Raw genomic sequence first — 20639 nt, 5'->3', positions numbered from 1 at the left:
GCATTTGCAGGGAGACTGCTCTAGTCTGCAAGAGGCTCAGCTCGTTCTTAAGTGGGTCCCATAGGACACCCGGGTCCCACATGACGCCTGCCCTGACGAGTCATCAAGGACAGGCACTTGCCACAAAGGCAGCTAACTACTGGCGGGTTAGTGACCCGTGAAGGGATCTGGTGTGAAAACCAGTGACCAAAAGGCAGGATGAGGAGGCCCAATGGTAGGTCAATCCGATTCTTCAAGCTTGGCAATTAGAACTAAGAAATATAGACAGATTTCACTGGTTGTTAATGGGAAGCCACCAAAGATGACTGAGGTGTGTCGAAAAACGGCCCCCCCCCCAAGATGTTCGCACCCCAGTCCCTGGAGCCCATGCATACGTTACCTGACCCAGCAGAAATCGCCGTGCAGATGGGGACCGAGGGTTGGGAACCAGGGACGGAGAGAAGAGCCTGATTACCCAGATTGGCCCAATCTAATCGCGTGGGTCCTTATGTCAGAGCGCCCTTCCCAGCTGCAGAGTATCAGAGGGGAGCCCTGGGGGCAGAGGAATGGTGAGAGACCATCTATGTTGCTGGCTTTGAAGACGAAGGAAAGGGGCCACAAGCCAAGACGTGTGGGTGACCTTGAGAAGCGGACAAAGGCAAGGAAATGGATTCTCCCCTAAAACCTCCAGAAAGGAATGCAGCCCCGTCGACACCTTGATTTAAACCCCGTGAGACTAGTGTCGGACTCTGACCTGAACTGTACGATAATAGATTCGTGCTGGGTGAAGCCACTAAGTTTGTGGTGGCTTGTTACAGCAACAACGGGAGACTAATACAATAGTCTGGCAGAAGCACGTTAGGACCCCAGCCTTGGGAGGGGGCACACAGTAAGTGTTTCCCTGGGCCCTCACAGACCTGAATTTCAGAGGCGACCCTCTTTAAGGTGTTAGGATCTGGAAGGTGTCAGCATGGAAGCTGGAAGTCTCAGGGCACCTGGCTGGCTCAGTCAGGAGAGCGTGTGACTCTTGATCTTGGGGTCGTGAGGTCGAGCCCCGTGTTGGGTGTAGACGTGACCAAAAAAATAAATAAATAAAAACTTAAAAAAAAAAAAAGAAGTTGGAAATCTTTTTTTGTCAAAGTTACCCTTGAGAAGCTCCGTAAGAAGATACCATCGTGGGGGCACCTGGGTGGCTCAGTCGGTTGAGCGTCTGACTCTTGATTTCGGCTCGGGTCATGATTTCATGGTTCGTGACATCGAGCCCCATGTCGGGCTCTGTGCTGACAGCGTGGAGCCCGCTTGGGATTCTGTCTCCTTCTTTCTCTCTGCCCCTCCCTCCCTTACTCTCTCAAAATAAACTTAAAAAAACAAAAAAGAAGCTGCCCACTTGGACATCTACAAATTCTCTCTCAAATGGGCCCAACACCGTTGAGTCTTCCTCCAGGGATGGAATGAGATCCGCTGAAACAGTTGGCTTGCGGTTAGGGGCCGCAGTGCAGCCCAAAAAACAAAGACAGCTTCACACACTGAAGTGGCATTAGGTCCTGAGACACTCGCACAATGGGTCGCTCACAGGAACCAAGACAGTAGAAGGGAACACCACCTGTCCCACGCCTCATACTTGCTCTGGGGCACATGAGCATCGGCTGGAATGGCAGGTGGCAAGAGTCACGCTTTTTTTTTTTTAAGCCTTATTTTTCTTTTTAAATGTTTATTTTTGAGAGAGAGAAAAAGAGCAAATGGGAGAGGGGCAGAGAAAGAGGGAGACAGAGAATCTGAAGCAGGCTCCATGCTGTCAGCACAGAGCCCTACGTGTGGCTTGCACCCACGAATTGTGAGATCATGACCTGAGCCAAAGTTGGGCACGTAACCAACTGAGCCACCCAGGTGCCTCCCATACCCTTATTTCCCCGTGGTCGACTCTGCGGGCGTTAAATGCGAGTTTGAAATGCCTCTTCGGGACTGAGTGTGGATCACCTTCCTTGGCCATGAGGATACCCCCGTCTGGGGTGGCCTGCCTGGGTCTGTTCCTGGCCACTGGAAGAGCCCAGTGAGGTCCGCCCAGCCCAAGGAGGTCTGAGACTCTGCCTTGGCCCTGACCTTGACTTGTCCTCTTAGGAAAGGTACCTTCTCTGGCAAGGTGTCTTCTAGGACAAGACTTTTCACAAGGTGGCTATGCCTGGTGATGTCATGTGCAGCAATATAGGAAAGCTGAGGCTAACTTTTCCCATGTTCCATTTTCTGTTTTGCTTCATGTTTCTGATACAAGGGTAAGGACGTGGTATAAGGAACGGTATAAATAGTAACCCAGATGGACAAGTGGGAGGAGTGATGGGGCTCTTTGGCCAACCCTTTCAGATGTCCAGGCCAGATCTCTTTACGGCTTATTTTTTACAATCTAGAAAAATCTCACTGAGGTTTTGGTAGGGCAGGTGGGTTAAGTTAGATTGCATTCATTTAAAGAATCGGGGAGGCTAGATTTTGCTTGGAAACGTGTGTCCTCTTATTCACCAGAATGGGCCTAATGCCAGCAAAGAAGGAAAACCGACGATCTTCTGACTCTCAGGTTTCAAGTTTCTCCCCAGGGTTCTCCCATATGTAGTTCTGGGATTTTTTTTACCACCAAGTTGGAAAATGCTAGAAATGGCCATTTGTGAGACCAGCTGCAGCACAGAAACCCAGCTAGGTGCCGAGGTGTCTGTCCCCTGGGTTCAAAGAGGAATTCCAAACTGAAACAAAGAGTTCCTGGTAGCTGGATGTTTCCACCAATTAATCAAAACTGATTTATCCTGGGGTGCCTGGGTGGCTCGGCGGGTTAAGCAGCAACTTCAACTCAGGTCATAATCTCGTGGCCTGTGAGTTCCAGCCTCGAGTCAGGCTCTGTGCTGACAGCTCCGAGCCTGGAGCCTGCTTCAGATTCTGTGTCTCCCTCTCTCTCTGCCCCTCCCCTGCTTGCTCTCTGTCTTTCTGTCTCTCAAAAAAATAATAAAAAATTATAAAAAAACATCTGGAGCAGAGAAGGGGGCCGGCTGTGCACCAGTGGGGCCCACGGCCTTGTGGTTCTGGGTCCTCTGTGGCTGCGGAAAACCAGGACCACTGACTGTGTGACAACAGAGGCCCCGTGGAGCCTCCTGCCTGTTACCCTGACTCAATGCATATGGGCTACGTCAATACTCAGGACATGAACATTGGGGCATGTGCTTCATTCACAGAGGGGCCAGGCTCCCCAAACTTTGGGAGGGATCGATTTGCAAGTGTTGAGATGCTGGTCATCTGTCTGATGCCTGTGTGTGTGTGTGTGTGTGTGCAGACTGAGTGGCCGCAGGTGGCTGTGCATAATCACCTGGCATCTTCTCCCATCGCCTGACAGCCCACGGAGGAGAATGAGCCGTGCCTGGCGTCGTGGCTCGGTGCGTGGTAAGCCCTCATCAGAGACTGTGCGATTCTGACAAGATGGGAGAGTCCCTCAGGAGACAAAGGCCAGTGACAGTGGAACTTCCTTGGAAGGGGAGGGAGAAGTAAAGATTCTCGAGGGCGGGCAGCCTCCCTTTTCCTCTCCTGTGGGAGGGGCTGGTCGTCTAAGACACCAGGGAACGGTGGCCTCTGATGATGCCCAAAGAGCCACGTGTCACCTGATGCCTCGGCACGCACAGTGCACCAGGGTCTGGACACACAGACGACTCGGGTCTGTTAGAGTTCATACGGGCTCTGCCTGCTCAACCTTGGTACAACTGCCTCCTGTGGTCTCCAGGACCCGTGCGCTGAGTGGGGGCGGCCTGTGCGGGCGCCTGTGCTGTGCTCATCTGCGCGGCCCCAGGGGGGTGACTTTCACAGGAGACTGTGGTCGCAGCCCTCTTGCCGTGAATGGAGGGAGGCGGAAGAGCCATCAGGACCCCAGTCCTTTCTGGCAACTTCCAGTAACGCCAGAGAGAGCCGCTCAGTTGGGGCGGGGGGGGGGGGGGGGGGGCGACCACGGCCCAACACGGAATAGGGACACGAAGCCGCTAGCCTGAACCGAGGCTTGGCATTCCGACAAAGTGCCAACCATAGACGTCACCGGGAAAAATTCACCATCGGACAGAAACAAAATATATTTATTAGAAATGTGACACAGTCGTACATCATACACTTCCAAATGTTAATAGTTAATACGTCTACGTTGGCACGTCACGTCCCGACAGTGCTGGGTGTGCTCTTTCTAGAAACGAGGCCACAGATGTATCCACTGTATTCAACTAATGTAGTTAAAATTAGTGATCGGCCGAGGATGGTGTAGACTTAGCCGCAGTCTAGCCCGGGTCGGAGGAGGGACATATCCAGGGCACTCGGGCAAACGGGATACTTAAAAGTACTTCTTAAAAAGGTAGCTGTGTCCTGTTTTTTACTGCGTGTCACTGGTGGTTCACCTCAAAATGGCACTCGAGCTTTGGGCCAGGAGGAGCCGCGGCCGGATTTGGCATATGGGTTTGTGTACGGGGGCCGAGTCCTCTCCTTCCGCGGGCTTCCACGGGCTTCCGCGGGCCGGTGAAGTGCCTGCCCTCCCCCGAGAGATTCAGGGAACACAGGTTTCCGCGGGGGAAGAGAACACCGCAGATGAACGTTCGTCACCGCCGCATGGCTCACCGCTTCGGGAAACTCTCAACCAAAGCTACAACACAACGGCTGAATGAAGAACGAAAACCCAAGACTAACGTCATTTCTGAAGTGAGAAGGGACTAGGGTGGGAAGGGAAGTGGGCGTTCGCCTGGTTCCTCAGAATATGCTTGCCCCGGGGAGCAGGGGCTGGGGCACCACCATCAGGCAGCTAGAGTTCACGTCCACGAAAGATCTCCCAGCGAACGAACCCGTGGACTCGGCTTTAAGTCTTTGAAGAACTCCTCCACTCTGCTGGGGCAATTAAAAATGGGTCTAAAATCCCCATCCGGTGGCCCAGCACTGGGGCGGGGACAGCTTGCCCCGGTCTGAGGCTCTGCGAGTGCTGGAAGGCCCGGTCCCCCTCGAAGGACCCTGCGGGGCCAGACCTGCCCCCCAGGCACCACCAGGCTTCCTCTTCTGGAAGCGTGCCCACTGGCAAAGAAAATGGTAGTCAAGGAGGTTCTTTGAGTTACAAAAATAAATGGCACATGGCCTTTCTTTCATAGGACATTTCTTTCTTTCTTTTTCAGCTAAAGGGAGCAGGCTCCAGTGTTGGAGGAGAAGAAACGGCAACGTCACCCCTGCATAGACCTTGCTTCGCCCAGAGCTGAATCATCGGACTCATTTACTGTAATCACTAAAAACAGGGCCCAGTAATGCTAAACACCCCCTCCAGGTATCCCTAGACCTCTTCGGCCTCTCCCACACAAAACCCCGAAGTAATCCCAGATCAAACACGACAACCGAGAGCTCAACCCGATACTCGGGATACTAACCTTTCCCCACTGCAAGGGTGAGCAAGGCAGAGGCTTGGAGGTCATGGAAATGCCTGTTATGTCAACAAAAGACAGATGCGTGGAGCCACACAGGGAATCCCTTCCATTTGGATACGCTCCTCAGGAAGGAGTAAAGTAAATTTGCTCAGACTGTGCCTCCATTTCCATTTGAAAACAAAAGAGCCACTGACAACGTCATCCTCCCCAAACTGCTCCGGAGAGACCTCAGATGCCACTCACCGCCCTGCCCTGAGGAGCAAGAGGAAAGGCCTTCTCTCCTCTCCGTGGCTGTCAGGGGAGCTCTGGAAACATACAGAAGACATCCCTGGTTCGATGGATGGGGCAGGCCAGGAGGGTGCGTTTTGAACACGTTCCGCAGGAGATCCTGATCTAGGGCCACACAGGAGGACAGGTAAGCAGGCAGGTGTGGCAGCCTGAGAGTGAGGGGCGGACTCTCTGCAGAGATTTACTGTAGAATGACACTGGGAGGTCCCAGCGACTGACACAGGGACGGCCCTTGGGGGCGGTGGGGAGGAATCACTTGCATCAGCAGGTGGCAGGCACCGAGGTCACCTGACTACCCTGTGAGCCACGCCTTCACGTGCTACATGATGCACATTCGTGGGCCCCACCGGCCTCCAGGGAGCTGCCAGGTCGGTCCTCAGTGGGTCTCCCTGCAAGATCTGGGGGGGGGGGGGGCGCGCGGGGAGGAGTGCCCTCTGCAGCCACTAGGGGTGACGGCAGGATGGCAGACGGTTCACTTCTAAATGGAGCCATCCCTGCCCACCGCTCAGGGCTTGCTGTTGCCATGCAGATGTGAAGGGCCCGAGGAGATACCGAAGGCGGAGTCTAGAGTTCGAATACTGTTGACGCCTGCCGTCCGCCCGGCACCCCTTCAGCCTGTTGGCGCAAACACACGAAGACCCGGGTGGGCGCAGGCCGCTTCGCACGCGGGGGGCTTCCTGTTAGGTTCGGCACCTGGGGCAAACGTGTGCGGGCGTGCACGGGCGTGTGGACTCGCGGGGCAAACACAGCAGGCGGGCAGGTGCCGACGGGTCCCTTCCAGCACGCGGGGGACTGCCTGGCCCGGGGCTTCGGAGCGTGACCGCGTCCCCGCACACGGACGGACACACGCTTCTCTCTGCGGGCCACCCCACGGGCCACCGCAGCAAACCGCCCACGGGCTGCTTTGCGTGCTGGCGCGTCTCTGTCTTCCCCCCAAAGACGCCAGTAAGTGACAGCGAGATCTAAACTGCTCAGTCCGGTTCTAGGTGTTAAAACTGTTATCTGGAACGGAAGCGTTACGGCCCCCAAAAGGTAGGGCTGGAGCGTTTTTCCAAGCTGCTCCAGAGCGAGTGTTTGTCCTTTTTGTGTTTTGATGAGCGTGTGGGTTTCAGAGGCGGTGGGTGGTGGCAGGGGCAAAGTTTTTCTAAAGGCCAAAGGAAGGAGTTTTAGTGAAAAGATGGCTGTTTGTCGTGAGGCTCCGCAGCCCACGGGTGAGGTCGTGGCGTGTGACCGGAGATGTCCTACTCGGTTCTCACGGAGTGAGCCTGGGCGTGGACCCTTAGGTCTAGAAGGAGGGAGGCCCGTGGGAGAGCAAGGCTTTCCAACTTACGCGCCAAATGCGTCTAGATTAAAAGTAGGTATGCACTGGAACCCAGCTCCGTTCTTATTTGTGTGTGGGCCCCCCCCGGATCGAGCGTTGAGGGTGGTGGACAGAGCAGGGCCTGTGCAAAGTGACCAGGTGCCTCCAGGACAGGCTGCGGGCGGTGGGCGGCTGCTCAAGGGCCCTCCCGGGTTTACGTCTCAAAGTACTTGTAGATCTGGGCCACGTACTGCATCACGCTTTGCCAGTCGGGCCGGTCCGTGTACAGCATCTCACTGAGCTCCTGCGGGAAAGAGGAGGAGGTCACGGGGGGACACCACAGACCACCTTCCCACAAAGGGGCTCAGAGCCTGGTCCGGGCTGGTGCTGCCTGGAGAACCCCCCCCCCCCCCACCTGCATGGACAGGAGGCGTGGGCAAGTTAAAAGAAAAGTGTTTTATTCCTAATCAGGAGATACTGACCCTTTTAAAAAACATTAGACAGGACTTCCTCCCCCTTTTCATCTTAAGAACATGACAGCATCTTAAAGAAAACTTTGCAGGGGCACCTGGGTGGATCAGTTGGTTAAGCATCTGACTCTTGGCTCAGGTCGTGATCTCACAGTTTTGTGAGTTCGAGCCCCGCATCCGGCTCTGTGCTGACAGCACACAGCCTGCTTGGGATTCTCTCTCTCCCTCTCTCTCTGCGCCTCCCCTGCTTGTTCTCGCTCTCAAAATAAATAAATAAACTTAAATTAAAAAAAAAAAAGCTTTCTTGGGGCGCCTGGGTGGCTCAGTCGGTTAGGCGGCCGACTTTGGCTCGGTCATGATCTCACGGTCCCCGCATCGGGCTCTGTGAGTTTGAGCCCCGCGTCGGGCTCTGTGCGGACAGCTTGGAGCCTGGAGCCTGCTTCGGAATCTGGCTCTCTCTCTCTCTCTCTCTCTCTCTGCCCCTACCTGCTCGTGCTCTGTCTCTCTCTGTCTCAAAAATAAATAAACGTTAAAAAAAAAATTAAAAAAAAAAAAAGCTTTGCAAAGAGAAAGTCACCCATAATTCCATTATCATAAAACAATTTCCACTTCCCTAAGTTACATTTGCAGGTACCCCTGTGTTCTCCCACGCTTCCATCGAGTGGACATATCGTGTGCTCTGAGCCTTTTTACTTCATGCTTCCCATGCACGATCTCACGGGCTGCTGTGTCGTGACGCTGGCCGTCACGGGAGGGAGCGCACACAGTCCACGAGACTGCTGCCCCATAATCCACACGACATCTAATGCTCGCCGTGGGGCGTGCGCTCACTTCTTCAGGTTATAGACTTTGCCGTAAGCACCTCCGTGGGCGGAGTTGTCGAATTCATGCCTTGAGATGAATTCCCGTGAATGGGATGGCCACAAAAGCCTTGAACCAGTTGAGAATGCAACCAGCGTCTTATCAGAATCAGGTGTCAGACCATTTAATGTTTTTGTCGTTGTTGTTTGTCCCTTTGTTTAGTAGGCTATCAGCAAGAGCAGAGGAGGCCACAAAGTGACAGACAGGATGGCTGAGCCAAATGTTCCTGAAATATATGCCACTCAAGGTATTAGAAAATTCACTTTGGGACTGAATTTGGATTCTTTTGTGGTCACAAGAGGGTAGTAGGCAAGGACTCTGATGGAAAGCTAGGAGTAGAGATGCCGTGGAAAATCAAGGTTGAACTTATTGAGCACATCTGTTCTTGAGCAATGACAGAACTGAGGCCTGTCACCAGCCATTTACTTCCTGTTTCCACAACACCTAAATATATTTGACCATTTCTACTTCCTGGTTATGCTAAAAAATTATCAGCCTCTCTCTGGTCATGGGAAAGGAGTGAAAAGGCAGCGAGTGGAACATTATAGACAGATCTACTGAGAACAATTTAAAAACATAATTTTCACAGAATACAAGGATTAAAAGTCTCCTTCTACATAAACTACTGTGGGCGGGACTGTGCACACAGACTGATGCATGAAGAGCTAAGCTTCTCACAATAGCAGGGTTGTTTAGATGGCGATAGTGAAAATAAACCATCAAGAATTGAGTGTGACTTGGGGGTGCCTGGATGGCTCAGTCCGTTAAGCGTCCGACTCTTGATTTCGGCTCAGGTCATATGATCTCACAGTTCGTGGGATCAAGCCCTGTGTTGGGTTCCATGCTTACAGCGCAGAGACTGCTTGGGATTCTCTCTCTCTCTCCCTCTCTCTCTGCTCCTGTCCCACTCGTGTTCTCTCTCTTTCAAAATAAATAAACTCTAAAAGTTAAAAAAAAAAGAAAAATTGAGTGTGACATTTAGGAGGTAGGAGAGGTGTTCTGAGAAAGGAAGCCACACCTATGAACCAAGAGAGATGACAAGCCTCCCTCCCTGTGACGGCAAGGATGGGTCTTGTGTCTCAGAGAGGACACAGGAGTCGGACCGACGCTCACAGCTTTACTCAGACTATCTCACATGCCTGAACCTAACAATAGTAACATTACTCTATTTTGGCACATTGTCAACATCGCATTTGAACACATCTGGAGAAATAATTATGGCACATTTCTGGGGATGGGCGAGTAAGCCGCCTGAACAGAAATCTGAGGACGTGTGACATGTATTTGAATCAGCAGCTGAAAACCTTTCAAAATGGAAAACACCAGGCTCGGATGGTTTCACTGGCTAATTCTGCCAGATACTTAAGGAAGATATTCTACACATGCCCTTCCAGGAAACAGAAGAGGAGGGAACACTTCTTCACTCGTTCTCTGGAGCCAGTGTTGCCCTAATACCAAATCAGACAAAGACTTTAACGAGAAAGCTATCGATTTTCTCACATGAACACAAACACAGATGTCCTTAACAAACATTAGCAAACTGAATCGTGATCAAGTGGGGTTCATAGCAGGAATGCAAGGGAGGTTCAACATCCAAAAGTCAGCATTGTTATTATTGCCAGACTTAATAAGAAAAGTCATATGATCACATCAGCAGATGCAGAAAAAACATTCACACATAAACCTTGGAGATATTTGTGGGTTTGGTTCGAGACCACCACAATAAAGCAAACATAGCTTAAACAAGTCAAATGAATTTTTTGAGTTGTCAGTGCAGATAAGTTATAGTTACACTACTGTAGTCTATTACGTGTACCATAGCATATGTCTAAAAAAACCCACAAAGTACGTTTGACCCTTGCACAATGAAAAAGCTTGAAATACTTTGAGAATTACCAAAATGTGACACAGAGACAGGAAGTGAGCAAAGGCTGTTGGAAAAATGATGCCAACAGACTTGCTTGATGGAGGGTTGCCACAAACCTTCAATTTGCAAAAAATGCAGTATCTGTGAGGCTCAATAAAGGGAAGCACAAATGAGGTATGCCCGTACACAAAATTCAGCAACTATTCATGATAAAAACACGCAAAAGACTAGAAAAGTAGAAGGGCGTTTCTTTTACCTAATAAAGGACACGCACAAAAACCAAAAGCTGACATCATACTAAATGGAGAACCTGAACACTCTCCCAGTAAGATCAGGAGGAAAGAACAAGGCAAGGATGCCTTCTCTCACTTTTTCTACTGGACACTGTACCAGAAGTTGTAGCTAATGCAATAAGGCAAGAAAAAGAAACAAAAGGCATACAGATTGGAAAGGCAGGACTAAATCTGTCTTTATTTGCAGATGAAATGATAGTTGATGTAGAAAACTCCAAAGAGTCTACCAAAAAACCCACTGGAACTAATGTGCAAGTTTAGCAAGATCTCAGTCAACAGCTTTCCTACGAAATACCAGCAATGGACAACTGAAACGTGAAACCAAATCAAACCATTTAAATGGCACTAAATTTTTAAAAAGGATTTATATGCAGAAAACTTGTTTATAAAACACTACATGCAGAAAACTACAAAACACTGATGAAAGAAATCAAGAAGCTCTAAATAAATGGAGAGTATTCTATGTTCATGGATCTATAGCTACAACATAATCCCAATCAAAATCCTGGCAAGGTCTTTTTGGGGGGTAGATATTGACAAACTGATTCTAAAATCTATAAAGCAAAGGAACTAGGACAACCAAATAAATTCTAAAAAGAAGAATAAAGTTTGAAGACTTAACTTCACAGTTTAATTTTTTTTTTTAACATTTATTTATTTTTGAGACAGAGAGAGACAGAGCATGAACGGGGGAGGGTCAGAGAGAGGGAGACACAGAATCTGAAACAGGCTCCAGGCTCTGAGCGGTCAGCACAGAGCCCGACGCGGGGCTCGAACTCACGGACCGTGAGATCATGACCTGAGCCGAAGTCGGCTGCTCAACCGACTGAGCCACCCAGGCGCCCCTTAACTTCACAGTTTAAAAAGCTGTATTAAAAATTTTTGTAAGTCAATTTGACAATAAATTAAAAAAATTAAAAAAATTGTTTTAATGTTTATTTTTGAGAGAGAGAGAGAAACAGTGAGAGTGGGAGAGGTGCAGAGAGAGAGAAAGAGAGAGAGAGACAGAATCTGAAGCAGGCTCCAAGTTCTGAGCTGTCAGCACAGAGCCCAAGGTGGGGCTTGAACTCATGAACCGCAAGATCATAACCTGAGCTGTCAGATGCTTAACTGACTGAGCCACCCAGGTGCTGCTACAAAGCTGTATTCATCAGGACAGTGTGGTATTGGCCAAGTGACAAGACACTTAGATCATGTTATACGTATTTTACCACAATAAAAATAATTGAAAAGACAGGGCTTCCTGCCCTTGGGAGCTCATGGTCTTGGGGAGATGGGATGAAGTCCTATAATCGGACACATCACAACATAACACAGCATGTGCTACATAGTACGAGGAGTAAATGCTGCTCTAAGAACCCAAAGGTGGGCACGGCTGTCCTGGATGGAGGGTCATGGGGCAGGTTAAGACGTGGGCTCTGGAGAAGGCCGGCCTGCCTTGACTCTTGCCTCCACTATTCACTACTGTGTGAGCTTTTACGGAACAGCACCTGCCTCACTGTCCTTCCTGTAAGGAGCATCTGTCGTCACAGGACTTCTGAGAGGGTTCAGTGAGTCAACATATGGAAAATGCCTGGCGCATGGGAAACGCGAAAAAGCAATTTTTCATGCTATTAAACTCAGATGAACTCTTTGAGTATCCTTTATAAAGTTTATACTACGGCGCAGGCTCGCTGACGCCTACAGAATCATTCAGACACCGTCATCAAAGCCTGAGTTGTAATGACCCCCTCCTAACCTCCGTGGGTAGTGACTGTCCGGGTGGCTTACTCGGTAAGCAACACTGTCACAGACTGTATGACTCAGCGTGAGAGTGCTCCCCTCACCAGCATACAAACACATCAGTCCTCAGAGGACACACCTTCTGGCTGTTGTTCCGGTAATGGCAATGTGATGTCACACATCCTCTCTTATCTATTCGTTCCACGGGGAGTGGCTCGCCCTTGTCATGTGGTGGCCTAAATTTCTATCCTAGGCTGAGAAAGTCGCTGAGAAAGAATGCATTTTTTCTTTCTTCCTTTCTTTCTTTCTTTCTTTCTTTCTTTCTTTCTTTCTCCCTCCCTTCCTTCCTTCCTTCCTTCCTTCCTTTCTTTTTACTGACTAATCTTACAAGAGACCTTTATCAAAGACCTGGGGGTTTTTACTGCTGCCAATTCTGACTGCATGTATTTTAGAAGTGTCATGTGTAATTAAGGATTATTTTTCAATCCACATCAAGACACCGAAGAGCAAGTTTAATAATGTAGGAAGTTTCTGTTTTGTTGATGGCACGAACTAGTTAAATGGCTCGCAAGCATCTCCAAATGCTTCTGAGATTAATTAATTATTATGCTTGTATCTCCTCACAGACATCTGTAAAAATGCAGCCATTGGCTCTGACTGTTAGTTTGACAAGATGATCTCATTCACTTCCTAGCTTTCACTGACTTCTGTAGTATGTCAGATAAAAAAATAGGGAAAAAAGGTGAAATTAAAAAAGAAGCAACTATTAGCTGCAACACTACAGAGAAAAACATTCTGTGTATGATATCATCTTCTAACAAGTTCGCATTTTTTCTTTGATTCCCCGCATTAATTATCTGTTGTTACTTGTTAGCTGTTCAGTGTTTCAGAAGGGAAGATAAATCAGATTCCCGTTCCTCCATCTTGGCCCGACATGTATGTCCCCTCCTTTCTAAATTCTTTAGCCTTTAATTTATAGGATAGGGACATCTGTTTCTTGTAGAAAGTTTTGTATAATTTGGGCTCACTGGCATTTTTGTGTGTGCGCGACTATATTTTTTATTTTTTTAATTTTTTTTTTTAATGTTTGTTTATTTTTGGGACGGAGAGAGACAGAGCATGAACGGGGGAGGGGCAGAGAGAAAGGGAGACACAGAATCGGAAGCAGGCTCCAGGCTCTGAGCCATCAGCCCAGAGCCCGATGCGGGGCTCGAACTCACGGACCGCGAGATCGTGACCTGAGCCGAAGTCGGACGCTCAACCGACTGAGCCACCCAGGCGCTCCGCGACTACATTTTTTAAACAATGAATTCAATTTCTTTCATGGTTGAAGTTCTACTTCTTTTTGAGTGAGTTTTGGAGAAATAGTTACATTTAGTATTTGAAGAAATATATTTATATTTGTTTAGAAAACTGTCCGTTCTGATTTAAACGCATTGGCGTAACTTTGTTCATAGTACTGAAATTTCTATGATTGCTGTGTTTTCGCTTTTCCATTTCTCAGACTCCCTTCATACTCTGCTGGCTGCAGAACTGTCTCTGTTATTTCCACTTGGGTTTTCCCCATCACTGATGAGACTGAACACCTCTTTAAGTGTTTATTAGCCATGCACGAGTTGCCATGCACCTCTCCTAAGGTGTCTTCTTTATTATTGGCTAGTAGAAATTATTTATAGATTACCTGTCCTCGTTTTACTTTTTACGCAGCTCCTTCCGTTATGATGTGTCTAGATGGGTCTTTTGTATTATTCATCTTGTTAGAGATTCATCTTGTTAGATTCATCTTGTTAGAGACCAAGAATCTGTGGTCTTTCATCATTCTGGGAAAATTTCAGGCACCATTGCTTCAAATATTTTCTCTCCCACTCTTTCTTTCCTCTTCTGGAATTCCCACTGGCCATGGGACTTGGAAATTATCTGATTTTATCTTCCACTCTCTTAAGGTCAGTGACAGACACTATCCGTTGGTTAATCTAATGGCCGTTACCAACCCCCCTCTCCCTTGTAGATTTCCAGCTGATGGGAATGGAGAACATTCACTGTTTACTTTCTCAAATTCCCTTGCAGCCGGGGTGGCCATGGAACAGAGTCCTGCCAGCAAGCTGGAGGGACTCCGGGAAGCCTTTTGATTTCCTAATCAAAGGGGGGAAGACAGGAGGCACTTGCTCTAGTCCATCCCACTCCCCTTCTTGCCCTGCAGATAGGAGTGATGTCTGGAGCTTGACAGCCATGTTCAGCCACAGAGGACATGGGGACAATGAGGTAATAGATTCAAGATGGTAGAGTGTAGACAAAACACACTCTGGGGTCCTTGATTATAACACTGAGTAGTGAACCAATCCTGAAACTGCTTTTGGACTTCTCATTAGAAAATAAAATTAACATCTTTATGGTTTAAGCAACTGTTAGTTGGTTTTCCATTTCTTGATTCTGAATACATACTAACTAATAAAACCTCTCTATTATATTTTCCATTTTTTAAATGTCTGTTTTATGTTCTGGGAACCTCCTTAGTTCTATTTTCCAGTCCAGTAGTTCTCTCTTCTGCTGTATCTAATCCGTTTTTCAACCCGACTGGGTTTTTTCTTTTTTCTTTTTTTCACGTTTATTTGTTTTTGAGACAGAGAGAGACAGAGCATGAACGAGGGAGGGTCAGAGAGAGGGAGACACAGAATCTGAAACAGGCCCCAGGCTCTGAGCTGTCAGCACAGAGCCCGACGCGGGGCTCGAACTCATGAACTGTGAGATCGTGACCTGAGCCGAAGTCGGCCGCTTAACCAACTGAGCCACCCAGGCGCCCCATCTTTTTTTTTTTAATTCCTAATTTTTACTTCTACAAGTTTCACTTGAATCTTTCCCCAAATCTTTTTTTATAGTACTATGCTTCTTCCTTATGAGTTTTAAAAAAATTTATTTGAGAGAGAGAACAAGTGGGGGAGGAGCAGAGAGACAGGGAGAGAGAGAATCCTAAGCAGACTCTGCATTCTCAGCACAAAGCCCTATGCGGGGCTCAATCTCAAGAACCATTAGACCATGACCTGAGCCGAAAGGATGAGTTGGACGCTTAACTGACTGAGCCACCCAGATGCCCCCTTGTGATTTTTGTTCTCTTTTTGTCTCTTTATTTTTAAGTTTATTTATTTTGAGAATGAGAGAGACAGCATGTGTAAGTTGGGGAGAGGCAGAGAGAGAGAGAGAGAGAGAGAGAGAGAGACACCAAGAGAGTCCCAAGTAGCCTCTGCACTGTCAGCTGGGAGCTTGATGCAGGGCTCGAACTTGCAAACTGTGAGATCATGACTTGAGCTGAAACTAAGAGTTGGATACTTAACTGGCAGACTGAGCCACCCAGGCACCCCCCCTCTTTTATCTCTTTAATATTCGCAAACATAGCCTTCTGTAGTCGCTTTCTTATTGTTTTATTATCCCAAGCTCTGGTAGATGATCCTCTTGTTTGCTCTGTCTACTGACTAGCTCAGCTAGTTCACTTTCTTGAGTGTTTTGTAATTTTGGATTGTGAATGTATTCTCAGTGGCCATTGTACTACTAAGCCAGGAGCTTCCTGCCTCAGGCAGCATAAACTATCTTGTAGCACAGATATTATAAATTTGCACTCCAAACCTCATTTGGCCCAGTTTTCTTTTCTTATAGATTTTCCTTTTTCTGGCTACCAAAAACAAAACAAAACAACAAAAAAAACAAATCAGGTGGAGACCAAGCTTCCTGCCTAGACTGCCAGGCAGGGTTTTTTATTTTCCCCTTCACTGAGAAGAATGTTACTTTGTGAGCCTTGGTTTTGTGCAAGGGTCTCAGTACTAATGTCCCGTTTATGGGAGCTCGGAGCCTTGTTTCTTGTTCCTGTGTTGGCATTTAAGTGAAACCTATATCCATTAGGTACCCGTTTCCTGTGACCCCTCCACCGACGCCCCCAGGCCTACTTCTGAGGGTTGTCACAGTCTCGGCTCATGCCTCATGGTTCTGGTTTTCACTTCTCTTTGAATCTATGACATCTGGTGATTTCCCATTCTTTTTTTAGACCTCAACTACGTCTTGATATTTTTTTTAATTACATTTTATCAAATTTTACCGGATTTCAAGAGGGCTTTAATGATAATTCAGTCCACTGTGCTTCCAGAAATGAAATTTAGCCACAACGAAATCTTTGAAAACCCTCTAAATCGTATGTGGTCAGACCAACTGGATATTTACATGTTAGGGATCGTGAGTAACAAATCTTCAGCAAATGGATTTTAATATTCTGTAAGAAATTGTGTAGTAGATGGCATAACGTTCTTTCTCCTACAGGTAGAATAAAATATCACAAGGATACAAAATAGGATACTTACCAGGCTGGGTTTGATGCCCACACTTTCAGCTGCTTCAAATGCCAACAAGAGATTTCTTTTCTAGGTTAAAAAGACAGAAACTGGTATTATCAACTAAAAATAGATAGCTTTTAAAAAATAAAAATAAATAGCTTTTGTTAGGAAAGAACACTAAACGACGCTCCCATACAGATTATCTACTATTACAAAACACTCGAAATTTTAGGTCAAATATTCAAACAATAGTTTCAATCTAAGAAAAAAAAAGACTGACAGGTTGTAATTGGTACTAAAAATGACATTATTGATTATTTCTGACTATCAAAGGTAAATCTGTGTGATTTTTTACTTTGTCACGATTCATGACATACATATTCTGTTGCGTATCAACTGTTGTTTAATTAATGTGCTATGTCATTTTCCCCTAGAATTCTGAAGGTACTGTTCCACAATTTGTAGCTTCTTTTTGAGACGCTTTCTGGCTGCTCCCGGCTGTTTCCTCGCCTGGATGGACTTAAGAATCACTTTAGCATGCCTCCTCCTCTCCATAATTCATTTGAGAATCATTAGGATTATGTTACAATTTAATTAAATTGATGTGTTAAATATGATCGAGAGTGTAATGTTTCTGTGACTATTCATGTTTTATGTTCCCCAGTAGAATTTTGTGACTTTATGCCTTTAGATTAAAAAAACTTTCATATTGGGGCACCTAGGTGGCTCAGTCTGTTAAGCATCCGACTTCAGCTCAGGTCACGATTTGACGGTTTGTGGGTCCGAGCCCCATGTTGGGCTCTGTGCTGACAGCTCAGAGCCTGGAGCCTGCTTCACATTTCTGTGTCTCCTTCTCTCTCTGCCCCTCCCCCGCTCATGCTCTGTCTCTTTCAAAAATAAATAAATTGAAAAAAAATTTTTTAAATAAAAAATTTTATATTTGTTTTCTTTTTTGGTGACTTTTTTTTTGAGAGTGCATGCGTGTACAAGAGGGAGAGAGAGAATCTTTTTTTTTTCTTTTTTAAGTTTATCTATTTATATTGAGAGAGAGAGAGAGAGAGAGCACGCTAGTGAGCATGAGTGGGAGAGGGGCAGGAGAGAGACTCCCAAGCAGGTTCCTCGCTGTCAGCTCAGGGCCTAACATGGGGCTCGATCTCACGAACCATGAAATCATGACCTGAGCCGAAATCAAGAAGCAGACGCTCAACTGACTGAGCCACCCAGGCGCCCCACATTTGGATTTTATACATATTTTTATCTGTTTTTCCATTTCCTCGTGGCCTCTGCCCTCTGTCCTTGGGTGCACATCTGCTTCCTGCCCTGACGCTGAAGCAAACTCTCTGCTCTAGGTACCAGGTCACAGAAAAACACTCAGACAAGGCTACACATGTCTTGTACCGGTGTGTGGTCAGGGCCTGGGAAAGCTGTTGATCTGCGGTCAGCTTGCCCAAGCCGCCAGCCCTCTTCCTCCACATTAAGGGAGATTAATGGGCAGGGACTAGAAACCTAATGCTGGTTTCCATAACACTACTCTGTTCTGCTGAGAGGGGAGCTGAAAGCTGGCTCCTGGCTTCCTTTAATTGAGCCCAAACTTGGGGCAGCCATTTCCTATTCTGTGCTAATGAGGCCTTTATCCTTATTTTAAAGTCTTCTTGGTTAGTTTTGAGGAGCAAGGGGGTTTGTGAGCCCTGTCCGCTACCCTTATTCCAGAAGTCATGGCTTTTGATATGTAATGCTAAATCGTTTTCTCAAACACGACACCAGGGGGGGCCTGGCTGGCTTAGTTGGTAGATCATGCGACTCTTCATCTCAGGGTCACGAGTTCAAGCCCCCCGCTGGGCGTGAAGCCTATGAAATGACATGACACGACAAGACACGACATGGCATGAGAAAATAAAAATGATACACCAATTTTCAATTCCAGCAACAGTGTGTAAGCGTCCCCTTTCTCACACCCTTACCTGCATAGACTATTACGACCAAGCACTGTTATCTAATTCTCTTTCATCACATCACTGCTACGCCACTGCGAGATGGCCAATTATGGGGGGCAGCAGAGTGTGTCTGGGGCGGAAGCCAGGGAGGGCCTCACTCGGCCTAGCTCTGCCCACACAGGCCAGAGACCTTCCAGACCCAGGACGAAAAGCCCCTGGTTAGAGACCTCTGCCGTTGGCCCCGTTGGCAGGGCATCTCACCTGAAACTGACAGCAGAAAGCACCCCAGGTCCAGAATTTTCCCTCTCACGTTAACATTTTGTTTCAGACGCTGGCATGAAAACACTCCATTCTGTCAATTCTATCATCCGAATCTGCGTAGCCTCCGTGGAAGTTTCATAGGCTGACACATCGAAAAAAATGTGTAACTCATGTCTCCTCAATGGCTTGGAAGACATCCTTGTTAGTTTTATCAGAAATTCCCTATTTAGCACTGATGTCAGACTTCCACGGTTGCATCACTTCCGTCTGAATTGGGGCAACAGCTCACGACTTCTGAACTTCCCAGGCTATCATTAATCTCCCAGACCCACAGTCTCCCGCGATCTGACCTGGGTGCTCCCTGACTGCATTATCCTAGATTAAGGGGGGAGAAATTCAGCCCTACATGGAGAAAATACCAGCCCCTCTACCGCAAGGACAATAGGAAGTGCACAGACTGTGGCTTCTGGCTGTCTGCAAATCTGCCGCAGGTCACTGGACAGCCAGCTGGGTGCTATGTGGGAGTCAGGGGCACCCACAACGAGACGATACGGTTCCATAGGGAACATATGCTCATGGTTCGAGGTGTGAAGGCACACACTTTTAGGTTCATTTTTCTCCAACAGCTGGGTAGCGATTTACGACAAAGAGCCTAGATATGTTTTGCGTGACAGCAGAGGAACATCGCACATATACAGGAAGACTCCTGTTTTAGGTGGTGTATTCCTAAGTGCTCAGCCTTCTATCAACTGTGGTTTTAGGGAGGGCCTCTGAATATTCTGAATTGTGTTATGCTCGCTCTTTACTCCATTATCTTCGTAATATGACATGGAAAAGGCAGAGACTGGAAAGTGAAGAGGGAGGGAAGAAAACGGACATCGAGGTCACGGCTGGATGTGAGGGGCACGATCACAGGCGGCGTGGACCCCGCATTGCCCTGCCCTGTGTCCTCCTCTCTGGCTGCTCTATCCTGGTTCCCTTTTTGGGTCACTCTCGACCTAGACAACAGGCACTGGAGTCCTCAAGGTTGTTCCTTAGCCTTTTCTCTACGCCTCTGTGATACTGGGATTTATAGTAAGAAACATATATTTGGTTTTGTCCCTGGTTCCTGGCAGAGCTCCTAAAACCCTTATAATTTCCTACAGAAGAGCCACAGGGGCATCTTTTGTTACAATTTTTGGTTTTTGTCCTCAGTTCCAGAAATGGCTTCAGGACAATCATGTTGAAATAGATGTCTTTTGTTATTCATAACAAACTCCTTTCAACCACACCTGAGTTTATGTCAAAGAGGTGATGTTCCCCCAACCCCCAGATCACCCAAGGATGCCCTAGCAACGAGCCATGTGATCAAACGGTTGGAACTGTCAGTCCCACATTCCCCTGACCCCAACCTCAGGGACAGGAGACAGACTGGACACTGAGTTCAATCACAGATGGTCCGTGATTTAATCCATTGTGGCTGTGTCATGAAGCTTCCATAGAACTTAAAAGGGCGGGGTTCAGAAAGCACCTTGGATTGGTGACTCTATCTATGTGCCGGGAGGGTGGTGCACCCCAAAGTCCAAGGGGACAGAAGCTCCTGTGCTTGGGACCCTTCTGGACCCCACCCTATGGGTCTCCTCATCTGACTGATCATTAGTGTCCTTCAATATCCTTTGTAATAATCTGGTAGCCTAGTAAGTTCTGTGAGCCAGTCTAGCAAATTAAATTAACTAAACCTCAGAAAGGGGTCACAGGAACCTCTGAGTTACAGTTGGTCAGTCAGAAGCACAGGCGACAGTCGAGTTGTGACTGGGGTCTGAGGTGAGACTGAGCCCTTAACCCGTGGGACCCGATGCTCCCTCCAGGTGGACAGTGTCAGAACGGAGATACACTTTAGGACATCCGGCTGGTGCTGCCAGATTGCTTGGTGTGGGAAAACCCCCCATCTGTTTACAGAG

At 47.8% G+C, this 20639-nt stretch overlaps 1 protein-coding gene across 10 annotated transcripts in view; it reads right to left on the bottom strand.

Annotated features, from left to right (window-relative positions):
- Positions 1 to 4057: 4057 nt before the first annotated feature.
- SPECC1 (sperm antigen with calponin homology and coiled-coil domains 1) overlaps positions 4058 to 20639 on the bottom strand; it is a 282425-nt gene continuing 265843 nt past the window's right edge. For all 10 annotated transcript variants that reach the window (XM_049638057.1, XM_049638054.1, XM_049638051.1 and 7 more), the window contains 2 exons: positions 16532 to 16591; positions 4058 to 7279 (listed from right to left, as the gene is read on the bottom strand). In XM_049638057.1, the coding sequence (XP_049494014.1) occupies positions 7190 to 7279; positions 16532 to 16591 (150 nt within the window). In that variant the 3' untranslated portion in view covers positions 4058 to 7189. The remainder of the gene's footprint in view (positions 7280 to 16531; positions 16592 to 20639) is intronic.

Source organism: Panthera uncia, chromosome E1 (genome assembly GCF_023721935.1).
Source record: "Panthera uncia isolate 11264 chromosome E1, Puncia_PCG_1.0, whole genome shotgun sequence".
Lineage (NCBI taxonomy): Eukaryota > Metazoa > Chordata > Mammalia > Carnivora > Felidae > Panthera > Panthera uncia.
The sequence above is the reverse complement of the archived record's forward strand: the minus strand, read 5'-3'. Positions and strand labels throughout refer to the sequence as shown.